This window comes from Dasypus novemcinctus, chromosome 11 (assembly GCF_030445035.2).
Source record: "Dasypus novemcinctus isolate mDasNov1 chromosome 11, mDasNov1.1.hap2, whole genome shotgun sequence".
NCBI lineage: Eukaryota > Metazoa > Chordata > Mammalia > Cingulata > Dasypodidae > Dasypus > Dasypus novemcinctus.
Genome location: NC_080683.1, coordinates 24,783,188 through 24,803,925, shown reverse-complemented (window position 1 = coordinate 24,803,925; position 20,738 = coordinate 24,783,188). Strand labels below are relative to the sequence as shown.

The window sequence follows — 20,738 nt, the reverse complement described above, 5'->3', positions numbered from 1 at the left end:
TAAGTGAGCTATGGGTAGATGTTAATGGTCTTGGTTATGTTTACTGAGTGCTATATATAGATTATCTCTTAAAATTTCAAAGTAGCTATATGAGGTATGGTATTAGTTAGCCAAATGGGTGCTGATGCAAAATACCAGAAGTTGGTTGGTTTTTATAAAGGGTATTTGTTTGGGGCCATAAGCGTAAGTTACTTCCCTCACCAAAGTCTATTTTCATGTGTTGGAGCAAGATGGCTGCTGACGTCTGGGACGGTTCAGGCTTCCTGGGTTCCTCCCTTCCAGGGTCTTGCTGCTTTTCCTCTGTGAGCTTACTTCCCAGGGCTACAGCTTACAGCTTCAGCATCAAACTCCAACATCAAAACTCCAACATTAAGAACCTCCCAACTCTGTCCTTTGCCATGTCTTTTATGCCCTACTGGCACAAGAGGTTTACCTGATTACTTAATCAAGTAAACCTCTGAATCCAATATGATCTAATATGCCCAGAGGAAAAGATCAGTTTACAAACATAATCCAATGTCTCTTTTTGGAATTCATCAATAATATCAAACTGCTACACTCACCCTCTGAATTTCAAAAAGACATAACAATATTAAAAAAAAAAAACTTTAAATCAGTAACAATGCAAGTACTAAATCATATCCCAGTCAATTTAAAGAAATACAGTTTGTCATGGGGCAAAGTCCCATCTGCTATAGACCTCTGAAACTTATGAAATTATTCATCTGCTTCTAACATACAAATGGCAAGAGAAAGGATAAACATTTTCATTATGATAAGGAGAAATTGGGAGGGAAACACGAGTCACAGTTTCTCTATAGTTCAGTGGACCTGCAGGGCATCCTCTATTCCATTTCAAAGTCTGAAAGTCATTCTTAAGAAGATGTTTTTTTCTCCTTGGGGTCCTTTCCACAGGCTTGCCCAATGGCCATTTTCTTGGATTTCACCCTCATCAGCATCTGGGTGTTGGCCAAGCTCCAGACCTCTCCCTCCAAGCGTGTTGCGGTGATTGCCACACCTTACCCAATCTTTGGGTTAGAGTCTTAACCCCCCTAGCACAGTGATGTGAAGACAACATTCCCCCTAACATTTGGCACACAGGCTCATCCATCTCAGAGCAATGAGTTGAACACCTGGTCTTCCCTAAACTTTGGGGGACAGGTCCACCCCTCTCAGACCTGTGGGGTGCTGATTTTAACCACCCTAATCCTTGGGGAATGTGATCCACCTTCTCTGTACTCTGGGGCAGCAAAACTCTCCAAGAACATTGGACAGGAACATCCACCCTCTTCAACTGCTGGTGCAAACTGACCCTCTCTGTACCCATGGGTGCGGTTCTGCTCTTTGCCCAAGATGTCGTCTTAATTCCAGATCTCAGCTTCCATGGTTTTCCTCTTGAAGTCGTTTGCCTTTATTTTCTCCTTTTCATGTTCCTTTTATTCCAGGCTGACAGTGGTTCTGTTCATATAGCTCTCTCAAAAAGTCTGTTGGTTTAGCATGCAGGAAGCAGGGGTCCAAGCCATCAGACAGTAAGACTTTCCACAAGTCTTTCCAAGATAACTGCATCTTCAATCCTGATTTACAAGTTCCAAGTTTACTTAAGTCCTCCAATGGGTCACTTTCATCTGGGAGCTTGATTTTCAGAGGCATGGAATTTCCAGAATCAATTTCTGTTTTCTTTGTGCCTGACAGTTCAGTCCTCAGCATATCTCTTTCAACTAGCATTTTGCTATAAGCTGCAAGCAGAAGCCAAGCCTCATTCTCTGTGTTTACTTTGGAAATTTCTTCAGCTAAATGTTCAGGCTCACCATTTTCAAGTTCTGCCTTCCATAAAACACCAGGAGTTAATCTTGCAAAGTTCTGCAATTTTAAAACATGGATCACCTTTCCTCCAGTTTCTAATAATAGTTTCATCATTAACTTCTAAGGCATCATAAAAAGTCTCTTCAGCATCCATCTCACAATTATTTCCTTCTAAGACCTTATAACAAGTAACTTTGGGCTCCATATTGCTACCAACAGTCTCTGCAAAGCAATTTAGGCCTTCTCCATTAAGCATCTCACAATTCCTCCAAAAAGTACCCCTTACATTTATAAAACCGTTCCAGCATTTCAGTAATTGCAAAAGCACTTCCCCACTCCTCAGTACCAAATTGTGTATTAGTCAGCCAAAGGGGTACTGATGTAAAATACCATAAATTGACTCATTTTTAAAAAGGGTATTTATTTGGGGTAGGAACTTACAGATACCAGGTGATAAAGCATAAGTTACTTCCTTCACCAAAGTCTGTTTTCATGTGTTGGAGCAAGATGGCTGCCGACATCTGCAAGGGTTCAGGCTTCCTAGGTTCCTCCCTTCCAGGGTCTTGCTTCTTTTCCTCTGTGAGCTTACTTCCTGGGGCTCCAGTTTAAGGCTTCAGCATCAAACTCCAACATCAAAACTCCAACATTAAGAACCTCCCAACTCTGTCCTTTGCCATGTCTTTTATCTGTGGGTGGGTGGGGACTGAATGCCCTATTGGCACAAGAGGTTTATCTGATTACTTAATCAAGTAAACTTCTGAATCCAATATAATCTAATAAGCCCAGAGGAAAAGATCAGTTTACAAACATAATCCAATATTTCTTTTTGGAATTCATCAATAATATCAAACTGCTACAGGTACATACTATTGTGACCTCCATTTTTAAAAAAAGGCACCTGAAGCTTAAAGACTTTTGGCAATTTGCTCAAGTCCACACACTTTGTGTGTTCACATCTAGATTTCCAACCACATCCATTTGACTCCATAGGCCAAAGCATATAACATGAAAAAAATTTCCTTTGTATAATATGCCACTAGATTATAAATCAACTTTGGATATGTTCATGCCATACCTCACTTTGAAAATCCAGTGTTTCTCTTCATCTCATTTCCCTCTATTTTGAGAATTTAATTATTAGCCTACAGTAAAATGCCACAAAGATTCTCATGAAACCTAAACCAGAGAAAGATAATAATAAAGTGGACTGATTTTTTTTTTTACATTTTGCTTTATTTATTTTTTTTAAGTCCACTTTGACTTTTTAGGGTCTTGGCATGTGGATAAATGTATTATGTTCTATTAAAGTCTGATAAACCACTCTTGGGGATGGGCTGTATAGACTAATCTGGGGATCTTGAACCACAAATTTCTAGTTCTACCTTGTGATATTCAAATATTACTTTCTCTATCTTCTGCCTCACTTTTCTTATTTGGCAAAATGCAGTTTTTCTAGAAATCTTTTATGTAAATCAGGAAACTAGCACTGCTGCTTTTGGAAGATCTTATCCCTGCATTCTTCATTCAGACAACAAAGATGGTTTGAGTACCAATTATACGCAGGGCCTTGTACAGTGGCTGATGATACCAAGAGGAGAGAAAGTACCTTTAACTTAAGGATCTCAGAAGCTATGTTCTCTCATTTTTTAATTTTTAAAACAGCAATGACGTGCTCTAATAGGAGTGAGTCCTAGGTTTTGTGGATCCTACAGGAGAAGGGGCAGATCACCTGTTCATTCTAGAGAAGTCATTCCTCCTGTGCAGTCGGAGCTGGGCTTCTGAGAATTTGGGCAAAACAGGTCCTGGGTCTCGGTCATTTCTCCCCATGGGAATACCTAATTGCCAAAAATAATGTGTTTTGTGTTCCTAATAAGTCTGTTCTATAGCAAAATTGCGGCCATGGATATTTGTCTGCTTAAAAGTATATATTCCTGGCCTTTATGATTTCTTTAAAGTGATGATTTTATTAGTAGCCTAAGAACTATTACCACTTCCAGCTCACCATTATTTATATGCACCATTATTTATATTACATTTATATAATAAATAAATGATCTGATGGCAACTTCCTTCAGATCCATTTTGATCCACACAAAGTGACTGCTTAAATTTCCATCGACCCTATACAAAGAGGGCCTAAGACATCCATGGCAGAAATGAAAAGATGACTTAATATGATGGAAGAGGAGTACATTAGATCCAGAACTGGCAAATAACCTTGAAACTTTTTTAAATCGCCCTAGAGCTAATGTTCCAGATGTGGCTTATGATTTAACCGTGACTGACAGCAGAAATAAGACAACCACTGTCAATTATGTTGGTGACACATTGTCAAATGTGTATGGATGGATGGCCTTGCTCTTGGATCAGGAGACCTACACACTGCAATTTGAGACCCCGTGGATCAACGGATCTCTGCAGGTAACCCCAGACATTCACTCATTGGCAAGTCCTATCCCCCAGGGATTTTATCTTTTATTCTATGAAATAATGGGTTACATGTATTTGCATCTTCTGATGCTGAGAAAAAACTGCAGCAGCATTTTGGACAGATGAATCTAGACTGAAGGCAAGATTTTTAAACTTGAAAATTTTAGGATTTGTTTCAATCTCACCTTCAGTGCAGAGTAGTTCTTCCTGATATTTTAATCTCATTAACACAATGCAAAACAATTTCTAAGTTTCCAAGTATTTTATAGAATTGTATTATCTTACGGGTTAAGAGTCAAGTTTACCCTGAACAGAGGTATTGGGCCAGAGAAAATATCTAAACAAGGCATTAATGCATTGTGTACTGCCACCTTGTGGTCAGAGATTAACTTGCAGATGAAGGCCTGCAAATGAATACCAAGTCAGATGTTTAGGAAGAACAAAAATTGGACTAGAAAATGGTTACATTTTCTAAAAAAAAAAAACACAAAATAGCAACCCAGTAGATTTCTTCAATCTTCTCTTCTTTCTTTTAACACATTTCTTCCTTCCCATCTCCCCATATCCGTTCCCCCTAAGGGTCATGAGGGCAGATCTTAGGGAGCTAGGAGCTGCTTCAGAGGTGCCACAGTTCCAAGGAATTCAAAGCATACTCTCTTTTGATCCTCTCACCACAGCTCTCAAAAATGATGTATGCCTCTTTCCTGTCCTCGGGGTTCCCATGAGAACATTCTGGGGAATTTCTGTAGGTTGAAGGCAGAAAAATGGTGCCTGTGGAGCTGGATGGCATGGATTTATATCCTGGCTCAGCACTTTCCAGCTTTGTGATACCGAGAAAGTTACTGAAGCTCTTATGCCTCGGTTTCTTCATCTTTAAAATGGGGCCGTCAAAGTGACAGTCATGGGGGTCTCATGAGGCCTGAATGACTTGATCTGAAGTGTGCCTGAGAAAGAATAAATGCTCCAGCAGTGTTAGCTGTTAAGAGTTACAGATGATGACACGCCTCTCATTGCCTGCCTCTTCGCACTGTGGGGAAAACTGGAAAGGACTTCTAGACCTGGCTCTGTCTCTCCCGGCTTGTGTGACCTGAGACAAGTCAGGCACGGGCTTTGGTTCTCTCATCTGTTAATTGAGATTATTAATCAAAATGATCCTTATGACATCTTTCAGTCCTCCCAGTCTACGATTTTGTGATTCCAGTTATGTATCTACTATGGTTTTTAGTTGTTCTATTTCAAACAGTCTGTGCCTGAACTGTCCTATTTCTAACCTCCTCCATCTGTGTTCTCTGTAGCTCTTTTCAGAGGACCTTCCTTACTAAAGGAACTCTACTGTACTTTTCTCTCTCTTCAAGTACTCGGCCACATTTGATAGCTTTGCTCTTGGGAATCACCTCCTGCTGGTGCACTCGGGCCTGCTACCGTACCCTCATATCCTCATAAAGTGTGGAAGTCAAGTGGGCCGATCCCTTGCATCTCTCCCATCACCCCATCGGGACCAAGGCTGTGACTGGTTCTTCAATAGCCAGTTAAGACAACTCACCTACCTTGGTAAGTATAATTGGGAGGGCACTTTGGACATTGGCTCTTTGATTCTAGGCATTTGTGCTAGAAAATCATGAGGACCTGAAGAGTACAGTTTGGTATTAAGGTTAAGTGGAAGTTACCAAATGCAATGGATGTGTCATGATGATGGGAGAGAGTGTTGCTGTGGGGGGGGGGGGGGGCGGTGGGGTTGAATGGGACCTCATATTTTTTGAATGTAATATTTTTAAAAATGAATAAAAAATAAAAAAATAAAAAAAGGTTAAGTGGAAGGGCTCTGAAATCACACTGCCTGGGTTTGAGTCCCAGCTCCAATACTTACTAGCTATGGGACACTGAGCAGTTACTCTTCCTCTCTAAGCCTCGGTCTCCTCATCTGTAAAATAGGATAACAATAGGGCCTACCTTAAAGGGTATGAAATTAAGTGAAGGACAGCATATAAAACTCTTTGCAGAATGCCTATCCCAGAGCAGGCGCTTAATAAATATTGGTAGTTATTAAGATTTTCAATTCACCTTAGGGAAGCATTGATTTGTAGAAAGGACAACTGTACAGATAAGGACAGGATGGATGGTTATGGCCATAAATAAATAAAGGGAACAGCGAGGTTTACAAGGTGAGAGGCCAAATGGAGATTAAAGTTAATTAAAGAAGAGAAGCAAAGATGTGGGATGGAGTCCAAAGTCAGGAAGGTGAGATGGCATGGAGGGCTGTGACCTGGGGACCAGGGGTTGGCCCTTGCCTGTCTTGTGTCAGGATGTCAACTCTATCACAAACACACTCATTTTATAGGACCAGGAACCCTACTGTGACTGCAATGTAACAAAGGGCATGGTGGTTTCCTCACCTTCTTATTGTGCACGTTTGACAGGAGCCCAAGGCGAGGGTCGGGACCCTTTATTTCCCTTGACTTCCTGCGGCTTGTCTCATCTTCCCGTCCTCTGCCATGCCAGAACTGGTCCCTCCGAGCTCCACGGTACCCACTGGTAACCACCCCAGTTCAATGTGGTCTGTAAGAAGAGGATCTGGCAAAAACGGTCTCTAGAATGACAGTTTTGTAAAAATCTGTCTTAGTGTATCAGGGAAAATCCAGAAGCCCCATTGCATTCAGTCCCAGCACTTGCCACAAGGCCAGACTTGGCCCTAAGGATGTAGGGCTGGAAAAATGTCCTGAGGCCCGTGTCTCTCTCACTTGTGCCTAGCCGTAAGTTAACTGAATCTGATCTTTAGATTAGCCCTGGGGCTATTAAATTTCAAAAACCCCTGGAAGGAGAGCCTGATGCTTTCCTGGTATTTTTGGAGTCTTTTCCAAATGGATTGTTGTATGCCTTATCTGCCCTGAATTATATATACCATTCAAATTTTATTTCTGATTTGATCCACCCATAAATATAACCCAAAACACTAAAAACTGGGGATGGACAGAGATTCCGGAGACTGTTTTGCTACCGTAGCTGATTATGGACACTAAGCAACAGCAGTTTTCATTAGCTTTAACTGTGGACTAGTCACTTGATATATATTCTGGAAAAAAATTAATTCTAATTGTCTTTCTTCTTATTACTAAATATGGTTCTGAAGAACCTATCTTGTCCATTGGTCAGATTTTGTTCATGAACTGCAAATTAATTTGAATATTAACATAAACCATGCATAATAAAGAGAAATTTGTAGTAAAAAGAAAAATAATTCAGATCATGCACCTACACATTTTCTTCCCCTTTGTTAGCATAATTAACTGAGTTGACGGCAAGTTTACTATTATACTAAATATATACATATATGGTATAAATGCACATGTATAGGTACTAACGTACATATGTATATACCTATGTATACTTATACAGAGATATACATCTGCTTGTAATATGTTCATGTAAATCTACGATGCAGGTAATTTTATTATAGATAAAGTTAAAGACTACTATTAGAGAATGTTTATTAATTTTTAAAAATATTTCTATCAAAATATTCTAGTAGCTCTACTTAGGGTATGAAGGGGAAAAGGAACAGGATGTCACAGAAGATGGGTTGAATGTTTAGTAAACTTGGAGACCCTTGCTCCTTCAAGAGACTTTCCCGTCATCTGAGCAATGGCTTTTATGGTCATTGGTGCCTCCTGTATACTCTGAGTGTGTGGAGTCAATTAGTGGCTGGAGCCACTCCCACTCCCACTTCTGGGCTGGCTCTGCGAGGACCTAAGGACTCAGGAGGAACGGAGGCTCCCGTCTCCTTGCTGGTGGTGGCCTGTGCAGCTCCGTTGAATTGCATGGGCTGGGTTAGGGTTTTGGATATCTTCTGTATAAAGTTCATAACCTCTCTAGAAAGTGGGTGATTAGCTTACCTGGTTTTGCCTAGACCTGCTTATACTCCGCAGTGCCCAAATGGCAAAGAGATAGTTGTCATAGTTGGTGCCCCCAAAAGGCTCCTGCTATGCCTGGTACATCTTACATTTTGCTTAGATTGTCACCTTTACTGAATTGTGTTTTCAGACTATGCGACTTTATAAAGGTCTGTGAATGGGGTAACTTTACATCAAATACACTTAATCTAAGAAGAGAGAGCACCGTCTATGTGGGCATATTCCTGGGATGAACACATGGGAGAGCTATGTATTCGTGAGTTTTGTTTCATTTTAAGGAAACAGCTTGATCTCCTGCAGGTCCACCAAGCTCCCTTTCAGGCTTTGGGCAGACGTGCTCATGTTCCTGGCTGGCCCTGTGTTCACAGAGCGCTGCTTCACTGACGATTGGCTGGTTATATTCATGTGTTGACCACTTCTAAGTGGATGTCTTCTGTTTTGATCTTGTGCAACCTCACCACATCCCACAGGATAGGAAGTTTTTAAAAAATCACAATTATCTTCATTTCCTCTACTTGGCTGCTTTATGTGTGATTTAAGATACCTGACCGATCTCCTACCAAGCGAATGGAAGGAAAGATGGGAACCCAGGCGTTCTAGCTCCTGCCTCTGAATCTCTCCACTAGAGTGTGCTGCCCACTAACTAATCACTGATGGTTGGCCAGAAAAGGGGAGTGGTGCTAGGCAGGGTTGTGAGAGGAGACCTCTCACTGACCCCCAGGGACAGAGAAAAATATTCTGCCCACGCAATATGTTTGGCCCTTGCATTTTTCTTCTCCACCAAGGCAAGAGTTTTGTCTTTGTTCAGCAAATGCTTTTATGGAATGCAGGTTCTTTGGACAGCTCATGGCCCCGGTTTAAGGCTTAGGATTTTAAATCAGTGCCTGGTAATTTTACCTGGGGCATGGCATTATAATTGATCCAGGCCTCTATGGTTTCATCTGTAGAAGCAAGTTATGAATATTTACTTGTCTCTTGGCATTGTGGTACAAAACACCTGAACATTTTCTAGTGTAATTAGGATGCTATGTTACTTTACTAAAAATTTTCACAATAGCCTGTTTTTCTGGAATTTTTCTTTTTAACCATAAGGTCAACAATATTGTATGACTTCAACTAAACATACACATCATAACCGTTCCGAAAAGGTCTTGTTCTATCTTCTCATACTCAGTTTTGTAAGGTAACCGAGAACCACAACAATATAAGACGTATGATATATTGGTCCCATGACTGAAAGTTGATACCACTCCAGCAATTGTATCCACAGAATAAAACATCTTTGCTCATTTGAAAATACCTTTGAAGGTAATTAGTTCGGGTTGCCTTTCTAAAACCACTGAGAATTCTGCCCTAGGAGCCCCTTACCAAACAGACCACAAGTAAAGTCCTTGCATGCTCCAGTTTGCATTATGTCCCAGCAGTTGGTAATAGTTGATGTGATAAACTATTATGAGTGACAGTTCCAAACCGTAACTCCTGTGCCATGCTTGGGAATGGGTATGATGGTGAAGCAAGCAATCTTTTATGTTTTTAAAGTCGGGAGTAAAATTAAGCAAACCCATTTTCCCATTTTCATGACTTGATTCACTGGGATCTCATGTTTCTTGGGTACAGAGCCAGTTTCCCCCAGTTTCCCTCTGCCTCATTCCTTGCTGCTTTTTCCAGGGATGTTTCAGTTCATGGTGAAGTATTTTTATTTTTTAGTTACATTAACGCTATGAAATAATTAGTCAGCTAATTAATCTGGTTTACAAGCTTTGTAGGATTCTTTAGCTGTCAGTCAGGCCCAGCCCCAGGCCTGCATTTAGTCTCAGCTCTCTCGCCCATGTGATTCTCGTTGCCATGGCTACTGGCTACATCTGCTGACACCCCACTCTCTATTTATTGCTTAATTAAGAATTTCACGCTCAGCCCTTATCTGCCTCTAAGAACAAGCACACACTGTTAAGAAATTCCAAATTTAGGCCCAGGCACAAGGAAAGCCTTTCTTCCGGGCTTGGCTGCATGGAGCCTCTCTAACGATCCTCTCGGCATCCCAGCCGCCACCCTTCAATCAAAAATCATTAAATGGGGCAGAGATAATGAGCATGTAGCATATCAAAAGAAGGATGTTTGCTTGGTCCAAAGGAGGCAAAGCTGCTAGGCCCCATGCTCAGCTCCACTTCAAAGGGAGAGGAGACCCATCAGTACCAGGGCCTGAGAAAGCCTCATTTGTTCTGGGCTTGACTTATGCAAAAGGTCTGGTATGTCAGAGTCCCATCTCCCAGACGCCGGCTCCCCCCACCTCTGGCCTCCACCTCCGCCGGCCCCCTCTCTGGCTCTCTTCGGCCTTCCGCACGCTCGTGTGTCAGCACTTAGGCAGCTGGGTCCCCCAAAGCATGAGGCGGAGCGTGTAATCACTGACTCTCCAGGCACAATGGCCACTTGTAGGGGGTGGCCAGGAGGAGGTCTTCATCACAATAGGAGCACAATTATTGCAGCTGCTAGGGAGCGCGAGGCTTCTTCCTGTAGAACTATAATACAACTTGCCCCAAACAGGAGGAGAAGGCTGGGGGGGAGATGGTGCAGGCTGAGAGGGGTGGAGAAAACAATCTTGAGTTGATTATTCATATTCTGACTCTTGGAAGCCTGATGCGGAGCCAGTGGGGTTCCAGCAGCTGCTCGTACACAACCCCCTCCAATAATTGTACATTCTGTCGGGGGTCAACTTACTTTTGACCCTGTCTTTTTATATTGGTAAAAGGCTCTTTAGGGCAAACTGTTGGGTTATGGCAGGGTGCATTAAACACTCACAGCCCCTTCTCCTTGCTTTATCCCCCACCCACCCAACAGCCGGTGATAAATTCATATCAGATGCTGGGCCATTCACAGTTGCCCTCCCGAGTTCACACAGCCCTTACTCACGCAGCGGCGAGGCAGCCGAGCTGGGACATTGTGTGCGGCGGCAGCTGAGAAGGTCCGTCTGGGAGGCTCAGGGGTTCCTGACGTACCACCTTCTGATCTGACTAAAGAAAGACATGTGTAGCCTGCTTGGCCAGTGCTTGTCTCCAAACGTCCCCGTCACAAAGATAAAGGCAGGCTGCTTGGCGAGAAGCCTGGGCCGTGGTCTGTGAGGCAGGAGGGCTGTGGATAGAAAGACAGATGGACTTTATTTTCTGTCCGTTACCCTGAACAACTCAAGTCATCACGCAGAGGGATCAACAGCCACGTTGTGAACTTGGGAGAGCCTGAAAAGAATGTTCGTGCTGAGTTTGGGGCGCAGAAATCATGGCTACTTCCTCGGGTTTCCCTTTGCTGCCAGGGGCAGGGCCCTGGGACAGAGAGGGGAAATGCTTCCGTCCTTCACGTGGCCTGGCAGGCACTGTGCGCCTCCTCGAGAAGAAATCCTGTTAGGATCCAAGGAGGAGAGAGGACCCAATTGGCTTTGTAGGCAGAGCAGAATCATAATCTTTTCAAGCTCTGCTGCCATTCCCATGCTGAGGCCCTCTAAGGCAATCTATAGCATTCTAGTTAATAAATTAATTTACATTCTTACAGAAAACTCATTCTGCAAAGATCCCCAAGGATTTTTACTGGGATATAGGGGATTGACTTCAGGGAAATGCACTAAGCTTTATGGCAAAATATAGATAATGGAACAGGAGCTGGGGATGATGTGAAAAGGGCTTTTGCATCTTAGAAGCAACTTCTTCAAAAGAAAAAAGGAGGGAGGGAGGGAGGAAGAAAGAAAGGAAGGAAGGAAGGAATGGAAAGAGGGAGGGAGGAAAAAAGGAAGGGAGGAAGGAAGGATGAAGGAAAGAAGGGAAACAAATTTGGAAGTTGGGAACACAATTTTTTTTTTTTAGGAATCATTCAGGTTAAGAAGCTAAGTCTTAGCAATGCTGAGTGGTAGTTACAATTCACACAGGTTGGATGTGGTACAACCAATATCCAAACTTAGCTTTTCTGACTTAAATTCAGTGCACTCCTGAAAATAATAGTGGTGTTATTTTAACCCAAGCTTATATACCTACTCTTGTAAACCAATTTGTATTATTTCTATTTAGAAAAAAAGCAGGTACTTATTGGTTAACCCTGTGCTTCTTAAACTTTAAATATTTGAATACCACCTTCACAATTTTGTCACATCCTTATGCCTCTGGTCCTATTATTTACTTAGTATTTTTCTTAGGTCAATTGCTTTAGTTTTAAAATGTAACCTCTTCTTAAGCAGTAATATCCATAAAATATCATGAGGTTGGGAAGTGGCTATCGCTCAGTCAGTTGGGCTCCCATCTACCATAAGGTAGGCCCTGGGTTTCGCGTCCCGGGGCCTCCTTGTGAAGGCAGCCTCGCCCGCACGCTGCAGAGACCTGCTGGCCTGCTAGCTCCATGGAGAGCTGCCCAGTCGTCTGCAAAGCACCATGGGGAGTTGATTCAGCAAGGTGACGCAACAAAAAGGGAGACAAGTAAAAAACACAGAAGCGCGTGCAGCTAATGGACACAGAGAGCAGGAACAACAAGCAAGCTGCAAAGGGCTTATATCACGTGATGTCACAAAATATCACGAGGCTGATGAAGTTGTTTTCTCTAATATATATTAAAATTCATAGCCATTAAAATAAAAATTTTTTACCATCTATACTCATCACCTCACATTTTATATTTTGGGAATATAAAGTAGTCTGCAAGTTTTTTGTTTATTTGATGAAAAGTAAGAATTGTGAGTATAAAGATCTCTTTTTCATATGCATCTCTGTTTTCACTTGCTAAGTATATCTGATTCTGAGAACAAATCACATTTTCAAGAGTACAGTATGAGAAAAGTTGTATAATTCCTTAAATCAGTGTTTTCTAAATTTTCCTCATGGGCAAAAAGCTGGAATGCATGTTCCTGGGTCCCTCCCCTGAGATTTTGGTTCTGTAGGCCTGGGGCAGGGCCCAGGAAATCACCAAGGTCCCACACAAGTGTAAGTGTTGCTTGGAGACAGGATAACCATTGCCAGGGTTCTCTGAATTAATTAAGAGGGCTTAATTGTGTTACTCTCAGGACTGTGCTAAATGCATGTGTATCTCTCAGCATCTTGATAATTTCTTTTTACTCTTACCCTTACAAGATCCCACCCTTCCATGAATGAATGTTCCTGGGACTAACAGAAGACCTAAAGGAGATCATGGGATTTTAATACAATATTTCTTTGAAGGTCTTTAAAAGGTCTGGTATTTCAAGGGCCATGGTGACATCTGTGGCTGTCACTAATGCCCACCGCTGTGAGGCTGAAGCCCAACAGGAATGGGATTCTGTGAATCAAGCTCCAGCTGTCCAGGAACCAAGGAATAAGAAGGCTCGCTGTGTCAGCTTCTGGGGAATGAGGTCATGTTCACTGAGCAGGAAGGGATGATGGAGCAGGGACATGCAGGTGTGTGATGCAGATTGGGGAGAAGAGGTGAAAGTAGAGGATAGGGCAAGCTAAGATGAACACTCATAGTGACAACCACCTCCCACAGCTGAGTCATGAGGACAAAGCTAGAGTCTGGGTCCAGGACAGTCAGAGTGAGGGAGCAGCCATCAGTCACGGTGGGACTGGATGAAATTTGCAGACACATGAAGCTGCTGTTTCATGGCCTCTCCATGTGCAGTCAGTGGTTGACTTGCACTAGATAAAGAGGGGCTGAAGGAGAAGCCCTAGCATCTCAATGATACTAGATACCTAGTATCTCAGTGGTAAAGTGAGAATGGGAAAATGAGTGGAAGAATGAAATAGGGAAGGAATCTGTTGCCCGCTAAGATGACACTTTTTTTTTTTTTTTTAATAGATACGTACTTAGTTCTCCCTTCAGAATACCAGGAGAGAATGGGACCTGCTTGGGGAGAGAATTAATTCATTTTTCTCTTCCTAGTGTCCTGGTGAGGATAACATTTGCCAGACACAATGCATAACCCTGGTAGGTAGAAGTATCATATCTAGTTGGGGAGCTCTGTCTCCTTCCTCTTACCAGGAGCCATTTTTCTTTTCCTTCTAAATGTCTGTGTTTTTAGGAAACTTAGATCATATAGCACTCTTCAGGATAATTAGGGAATAATTGACCCAAAGACTTCCTTTTCTTTTCGAGTACCAGATCTTCTTACAATCTGGGAAGAATCAACTACAATGAGACTCCTTTTATAAACAAGGTAGATTAACCATTCTTATATTACAAATGCAAAATCAGAAATTGTAAGCACAGAGGAAACATATGCACAATATCACAGCTAGTGTAAGGCTTTTAAACTCTTCCCAAGTCAATACCTTTATTCTCAAATGATTTTCATCCCTCTTTGTATTTATACAAATTGAAAATGACACTTAACATTTACACCGTCTTTCATGGAGTCAAAGCACTTAGCAATCTAGCAGTTCTGGTTAAGTTGCTTACAACTCTGTAATACAGTGGCTCCTCATGGTTAGGTGCAGTTGTAACAAAATGCAAGAAGAGTAGAGGCATATTTCTTGGGCCCTGTTAACTGTCTCCTAGAATGATGAACATGGTATAATAACAGCATTGGAATTAGGTAACATTTATTGTTTATGTGCCAGACGCTGTGCTAAGCATTAAATGTGGATTATTCCATCTTTTCTTCCTGATAATCCTATGAGGTAGTTTTTCAGATGAAATGAGTGCAGAAATGCTGCATAACTGGACAGCACTCTTGCCGTTGGGAACTGGAAGAGCTGGGGTTAAAATCCAGGTGGTGGACTCCAGCACCCACATTCTTTCCCACCACTCTTTATCAGCTCACATGGCCTCAGAACAGTGTTTGGGAAGAAATGGTCCTCTGACCTGTGATCACATGCTCAGCGGCAGCCCCTGAGGGTGAGGTGGTGGGATAGGTGGTGGGATAGGAAACAATCCTCTAACTTCCCTGCTTTGGGGAATGTTTCTCCATCTTCTCTGATACTGAAATCACTTCCCTTCTCCAGATTGAGTGGTATTCACACACTCACTTTAATAAAGCGAGCAACGACTTTCCAATGCACTTTTTAGTTTTCTGATATCTTGTTTTGGGAAATACTTCCTCTGGAGGTGGGCGCGTGTATCTATGGAGAGGCGGAGTAAGATCAGTGGCCCTCTGTCCAGGAGTGCCAGTGTAGTGCAGTGTTCAGAGCTGCAGGCATGAGGGACAATTGGCCCAGGGAGCCTCAGTTTACCTAGGGCAGAGCGGGTAACCTGGACCTGCCCCAGGGCATGGGTAAGTGAATACAGGAATTAAAGGGCCAGCTGAACAGCTTACAATGGAGTCGGCTCTGTGGAGGGTTTGTCTGTTCAATCTAAGAGTTCATCATCATGGTGACAATTGCCATTCATGGACACTTATGGCCACCTCTATTAAATTAAGGGATTTTAGATATATTGACTGTTTTCCTTCCACTTCAAATTTTCTCATATATTTGGTGGGAATAAAATGATGTTTCTGTCTTTCTCAACCCCGAATATCCTCTCTCATAAGTGTAAGTCATACCTATTTTGGGTTGATTTAATCACTATAAAATGAATGGAGCATCTTTGAAAAATTTTTTTTTATATGTATCTGTTTTACTTCCGTCACCTCAGTGGATCTGTCTTAAGGAAGAGGGTCACTGAAATCTACAACTTCTTGGGAATCATTTACAAGATTGATTTTTCTAACACCTTTAAATGAATTTATTTCCTATCCAAATGTATCCTATATTGTTTCCTAGTTTGCCTTGAGTAGAGTGTGTTCTATTACAATATTTAGTTTCTTCCTCTTGTAAAAGGGTATACTATTATTTTAGTCTTTTGCATATTTTTAGATGGCATCGTTTCCATTTTCACTCTTCCTTTTTTTTCTGATGATACCTAACATTTTTTTCTATCTTACTTTTCGTTTCCTCTACAGAGGTCATTTCATGCCTTTAGGAGAGTGGTCAGAATATATTTGTCAGTTAAGAATTAAATAACCAAAGTAGAGGATTATAAATTTAAGATTTCTAAATTGGTCTATGAAAATTAAGTATCTACATGTCAAGCAATATGTAATATTATAAACTATATGAGAAAAGCCAGTATAGGTTCTGTTCTTAAAGATTTGAAGGCAAAGCTAACTATTGATACAATCTTAAATTTACAGTTGATGCTCAATTGATATTAATTAATGTGAGAAACAATATGTGATAATATCATAGTATGGATTTAGAATTGCTCTTCAACCTTAGAAAATGCACAGATCAGTAGGACCAGAGGTTGCTGAATTAGATCTTATAGAAAAAAGGAAATGCTTGACTGGTGGCTGTATTTTTTAAAGGTCAAAAGGTGAATGAAATATATACTAGTATAAAAGAACATCATAAATGAAGTCTTGAGAGTGCAGATAAAGTTATAATATGTAAAGAGCATGTTGGCTATTGCAGCTGGCCTCAAGATATCCACAGGAGATATCTAAGAGAAAACCTCAGAGTCATGCATTTTAAAATGGAAAAATTTGAAAGTGAGAATAGTGACTGATTTAGTTTCCTCGACTGCTTAAAGCAGATACCATGAAACGTGTTGGCTTAAACAATGAGGGTTTATTAGCTTTGAGGCTGTGAAAAAGTGCAAATCAATGTATCATCAAGGTGATGCTTTCTTTCCAAAGATGAGCTGCTGGTGATCCTGGCTCCTCAGCCACATGGCAAGGCACATGGTGGCACCTGCTGGTCTCTCCCTTCCCTTCCAGGTTTTTTAGCTTTCAGTTTCTTGCTTCTGTGGCTTTCTCTTTGTCTTGCTTCCATTGGAAAAGGACTCCAACAATAGGATTAAAACCCATCTTGAATATGGTGGGCCACATCTAACTGAAGTAGCCTCATCAAAGGAGGCTACTTACAGTGGGTTCACACCCACAGGAATGGATTAGACTTAAGAACATGTTTTTCCGGAGTACATACAGCTTCACACCACCACAGTGACCAACACAAGAATAGGAGAGGCCTGTGTAAAGGAACCCCCTGAAGTCTCATCATATATCCCTTCGATGTTTATTTTCTTTGTAATGTTCTGAAGCTTATACTTTATAATCAGAAAGAATGGTCCTCAGTCGACTTCAGCCCTGTGATGGAGGAAAGGGCTTGGGATCCCAGGGAAAGGCAATTGGAGAGTGTGGGGGTTGGCTGAGGCCCTGAGTCCCCAGCTCCAGTAGCATTGAGCCCTCTGGTGGCAGGAGGTGCTGGCCTACAGGACTTCTGATAAGGTAATTGCCAATAAGAGATAAGGTGTTCCTGAGAAGAGAAGTTCGAGTACCTGATTACTAATTAATCACGCGTGAGAGCACCTTGTAGATATATTCACTATTTAATTATAGCAGCCTCTCTTGGCAAAGGAGCATATGTTCCCAGCTTAATCTACTGGGTTATACTGACATCAAATTGTCATTATCAGAAAGAATCAGGCCTTTTGATTATTTCCACTAATTTATTGAACACTTAAAATTAATGAACCCCAGGCCTTTTAAATGTGCTCAGTTGGTTTGGAAGATAGGAGGAAAAAGGCGGGTGGAGAAAAGCCTTCATTAAAAGGACAATTTGTTTGGTTAAAGGTAAAGCAAATACATTTCATGGGCGATCTGAACTCCATTGGTGAAAAACACATGAATTCTAGAAGCTGGGCCTGTGAAATTATGGAGAGGAAATAGGATGCAAGGTGTGCCCTGCTTGCCATGATTGTCCTCTAAAGCACATATGGCTAGGGGGCTTTTTCCCTAATTATTTATGTGCCAATTCTCTTGGAGACCTCACTGCAATTAAGTTTAATCAAATAAAAGCAATCAAAATCAAATGTTGGAAATCAATTGCTAGATTACCTAACAAGGACTTCATTTTTTAATCTTGAAAATTTAGGAAGGAAGGACTATAGTATAAAGCCAATGTTCTTACATGCAAAAATCTTTTATCTTAAGGTGATCTTGGTATCATATTCAAGCTGTGACTTTTTGTGTTCAGTTTCAGGTGAAGGCCAAGTTCAAGTGACTCTCCAGGTGAAGGAAGGTGTGCCCCCAACTATTTCAAGTAAGTGTTAATCTACCAGATAGAAATATCTGGTGTAGCAGATTGTCCTTCAATAATTCTCCAAATTCCTTCTCAACATCTTATTTACAAATCGGCAGGTATCATCCCTAATGATTTTACGCTTGACAATATTCTCCACTGTGTCACTCCTTTAGCTAAAATATGTGCCTGCATGTCAAAGAAAGATATATGAAGGATGCACTAATTCTTTAAAACAGTGGAAAGTAAGAATTGAAATGTGTAAAGAAGCACATTTTATAAATTGTGGACCATATGTTCATACAGGAGTCCAGATCTACAGATGGGCATTTGGTCCACACCAAATGGGAAAAAAAAAAAATAATGATATCTCAAAAGTTTAATTGTTCTTGGAGATTTCAGAAAATCATCATATGCCCACCCTCCTCAAGAGTCAGATGGGAAAAAAAAAGGAGTCAGATGGTTCTGTGAAGTCTTTCTAACCAATAAAAGCCAAATTCTCAAAGATGAAATATCTCATAAGCACCTTCAAGTGTAATTCATTGTTGGTTTTTGTTTATGCTAAGTCAGTTTAACTATACATTTGCAGCAGGAATAATTCTTTCCAAGGGTCCACTTTTCCTATGATTTTCGTTAGTACTTTTGCACTGTGGCCAAGTGGAGCCCAAGCTAATAAAAAGTGAACAAATTTCTCTGTTTAATATAAAGCAGAGGTACTGGACTAAAACTATAAACTAGTCTATTCTTACTGGACTATGAAGAAGGTGGTTCTATGATTATTTTCATTACCATTTCTGAGCTCCCATAATACTTTGCTCTTTATGCCCCTTGTCCTTTGTTCCCTTCTCCCTTTGCAGTGGCTCACAATGCACTGGTTTTTGAGTGTCTCTTTTGTGAGGTGCGGGGGGGCACAATGATGAGCAAGTCGGAATGCAGTGTTGACTTCATGGAGTCTTACAGTTTCCTAGGGATGTCAGTCAAATGACTAACCAAACAATTAATGATTCCTTTATAATAACTTACCAAGGAAAGTATCCTATACATCTCTCCTCTCTGGAAGTCTGGTGTTCACATTCCCTGGGACTGGGTTGTGTGGGTCAGTCCCCATTATGCTGAGGTTATAGCCTTTGGGGGGCACTCTCATGCCAAACCACCTCACTGAGTACTGGACTGCCTAGGGGTGGCCATTCCAGTTCAGCCCACTGTGGGCAAGCAGCACATCACTCAGCACTTAGGGTGAAGATATCTGTATAAAGAACTCCTGGGAAGGATACCATGGGTAGCCAGCATCCAGGCCTTTCCGGACGGGGTGAGTTTAAACTGGGAGATGCTTCTCTTGCCCTGTTAGTTACACTATGCTTAATAAAGGGAAAGCTGGTACTTCATTGATTTGTGGAACTTTAGCAAGGGAAAGGACCTCAGAAGTCATCTTATCCGATTGCCTCATGTTACAAATGAGGACTTTTAACTTACTTTACTATTTAACTTGTTCCTATTAGTAGTCAGTGGTTGAGCCTGGAGTAGAACTCTGGTTTCTCAACTTGGGCCAGTGGTCTTTCTGCTATACTATGTAGTCTCTAAGGTGTTTAAATTTCATTTTTTTACATATATTAATTTATTAGTTAAATTAAAATCAATTATATATCGCCAGTTTTCCTAAAGTAGTATAGAAAACTATCCCAAAACACAGAGAGTTAACAGAATTAGTAGATTACCATCCATCCATCAGGAAGAAATTTCAAATATTAATATGATTTCAAGAAATTGACCAATTCTCATCATGGTACAGTGTATAACTTGTGCTAATGACAAAATTTAAATATATATGTTTTGCTTAATGAAGAGTTGCATGGAAACAGTAAAATTATTGCAATCCCAAAAGTTCTTTGACATAAAACAAGAGTGGATTGATTATTGGAATGCTGTCCATATGTTAAACTATTCAAAGATTCAGTATGAATGTGTAATACAAATATAACAGTTTGGGTTAAGATGTTCTTTTGCAGAGAACCTCTCCTTTTGGTCAATAAGTATTTAAGGTCTATTCCATGTACAAGATTGTGTTGTTCATTGTGGGAACATTATAAAATGGAAACTCCAGAGGCAGCAGATAGTACTGCACAAATGGGCCAGTGCTGGGAAGAGACAGAGAAAGTGGTCACCCTGTAAGCTGTTGTATAGGTAGTTTATGGGCTCAGGGTGAAGATTTACACTAATTGGTCAAGATGGTACCCACGTTTCTGAAGACTCTGGTGCAGGACCCTCTTTTGTCCTCCAACATTGTGGTTTTACTGTTTTTTTCTCAATGTCCATAAAGTTTTATAAAAGATAGGAGAGGGCAAGATTACTGAAGCAACTTACTTTGGGGAAGATAAATATATTTCTGAAGAGTCTTCCTTTCAAACCATGTTGTCTTTTTAATGAGGAGTAATTACACAGTGTCCAGAGTCATAATGAGAACATCAGACCATCAGGTGTTCTCTTTCTAAATTTGTCCCAGACCTAATTTTATATCCTTTCCTCTAAACTCTGAGAATCAGGCAGCCTTTCTTCTGTTTAAAGCACCTATCCTTCCCACCATCTTTGTAATTTTGCC

The 20,738-nt window shown here is 41.1% G+C and overlaps 1 protein-coding gene across 9 annotated transcripts in view; it reads left to right on the top strand.

The window, feature by feature from the left end:
* PKHD1 (PKHD1 ciliary IPT domain containing fibrocystin/polyductin) overlaps window positions 1-20,738 on the top strand; it is a 568,785-nt gene that overhangs the window by 283,016 nt on the left and 265,031 nt on the right. For all 9 annotated transcript variants that reach the window (XM_058306868.2, XM_071218516.1, XM_071218517.1 and 6 more), the window contains 3 exons: window positions 4,047-4,224; window positions 5,589-5,784; window positions 18,098-18,163. In XM_058306868.2, the coding sequence (XP_058162851.1) occupies window positions 4,047-4,224; window positions 5,589-5,784; window positions 18,098-18,163 (440 nt within the window). The remainder of the gene's footprint in view (window positions 1-4,046; window positions 4,225-5,588; window positions 5,785-18,097; window positions 18,164-20,738) is intronic.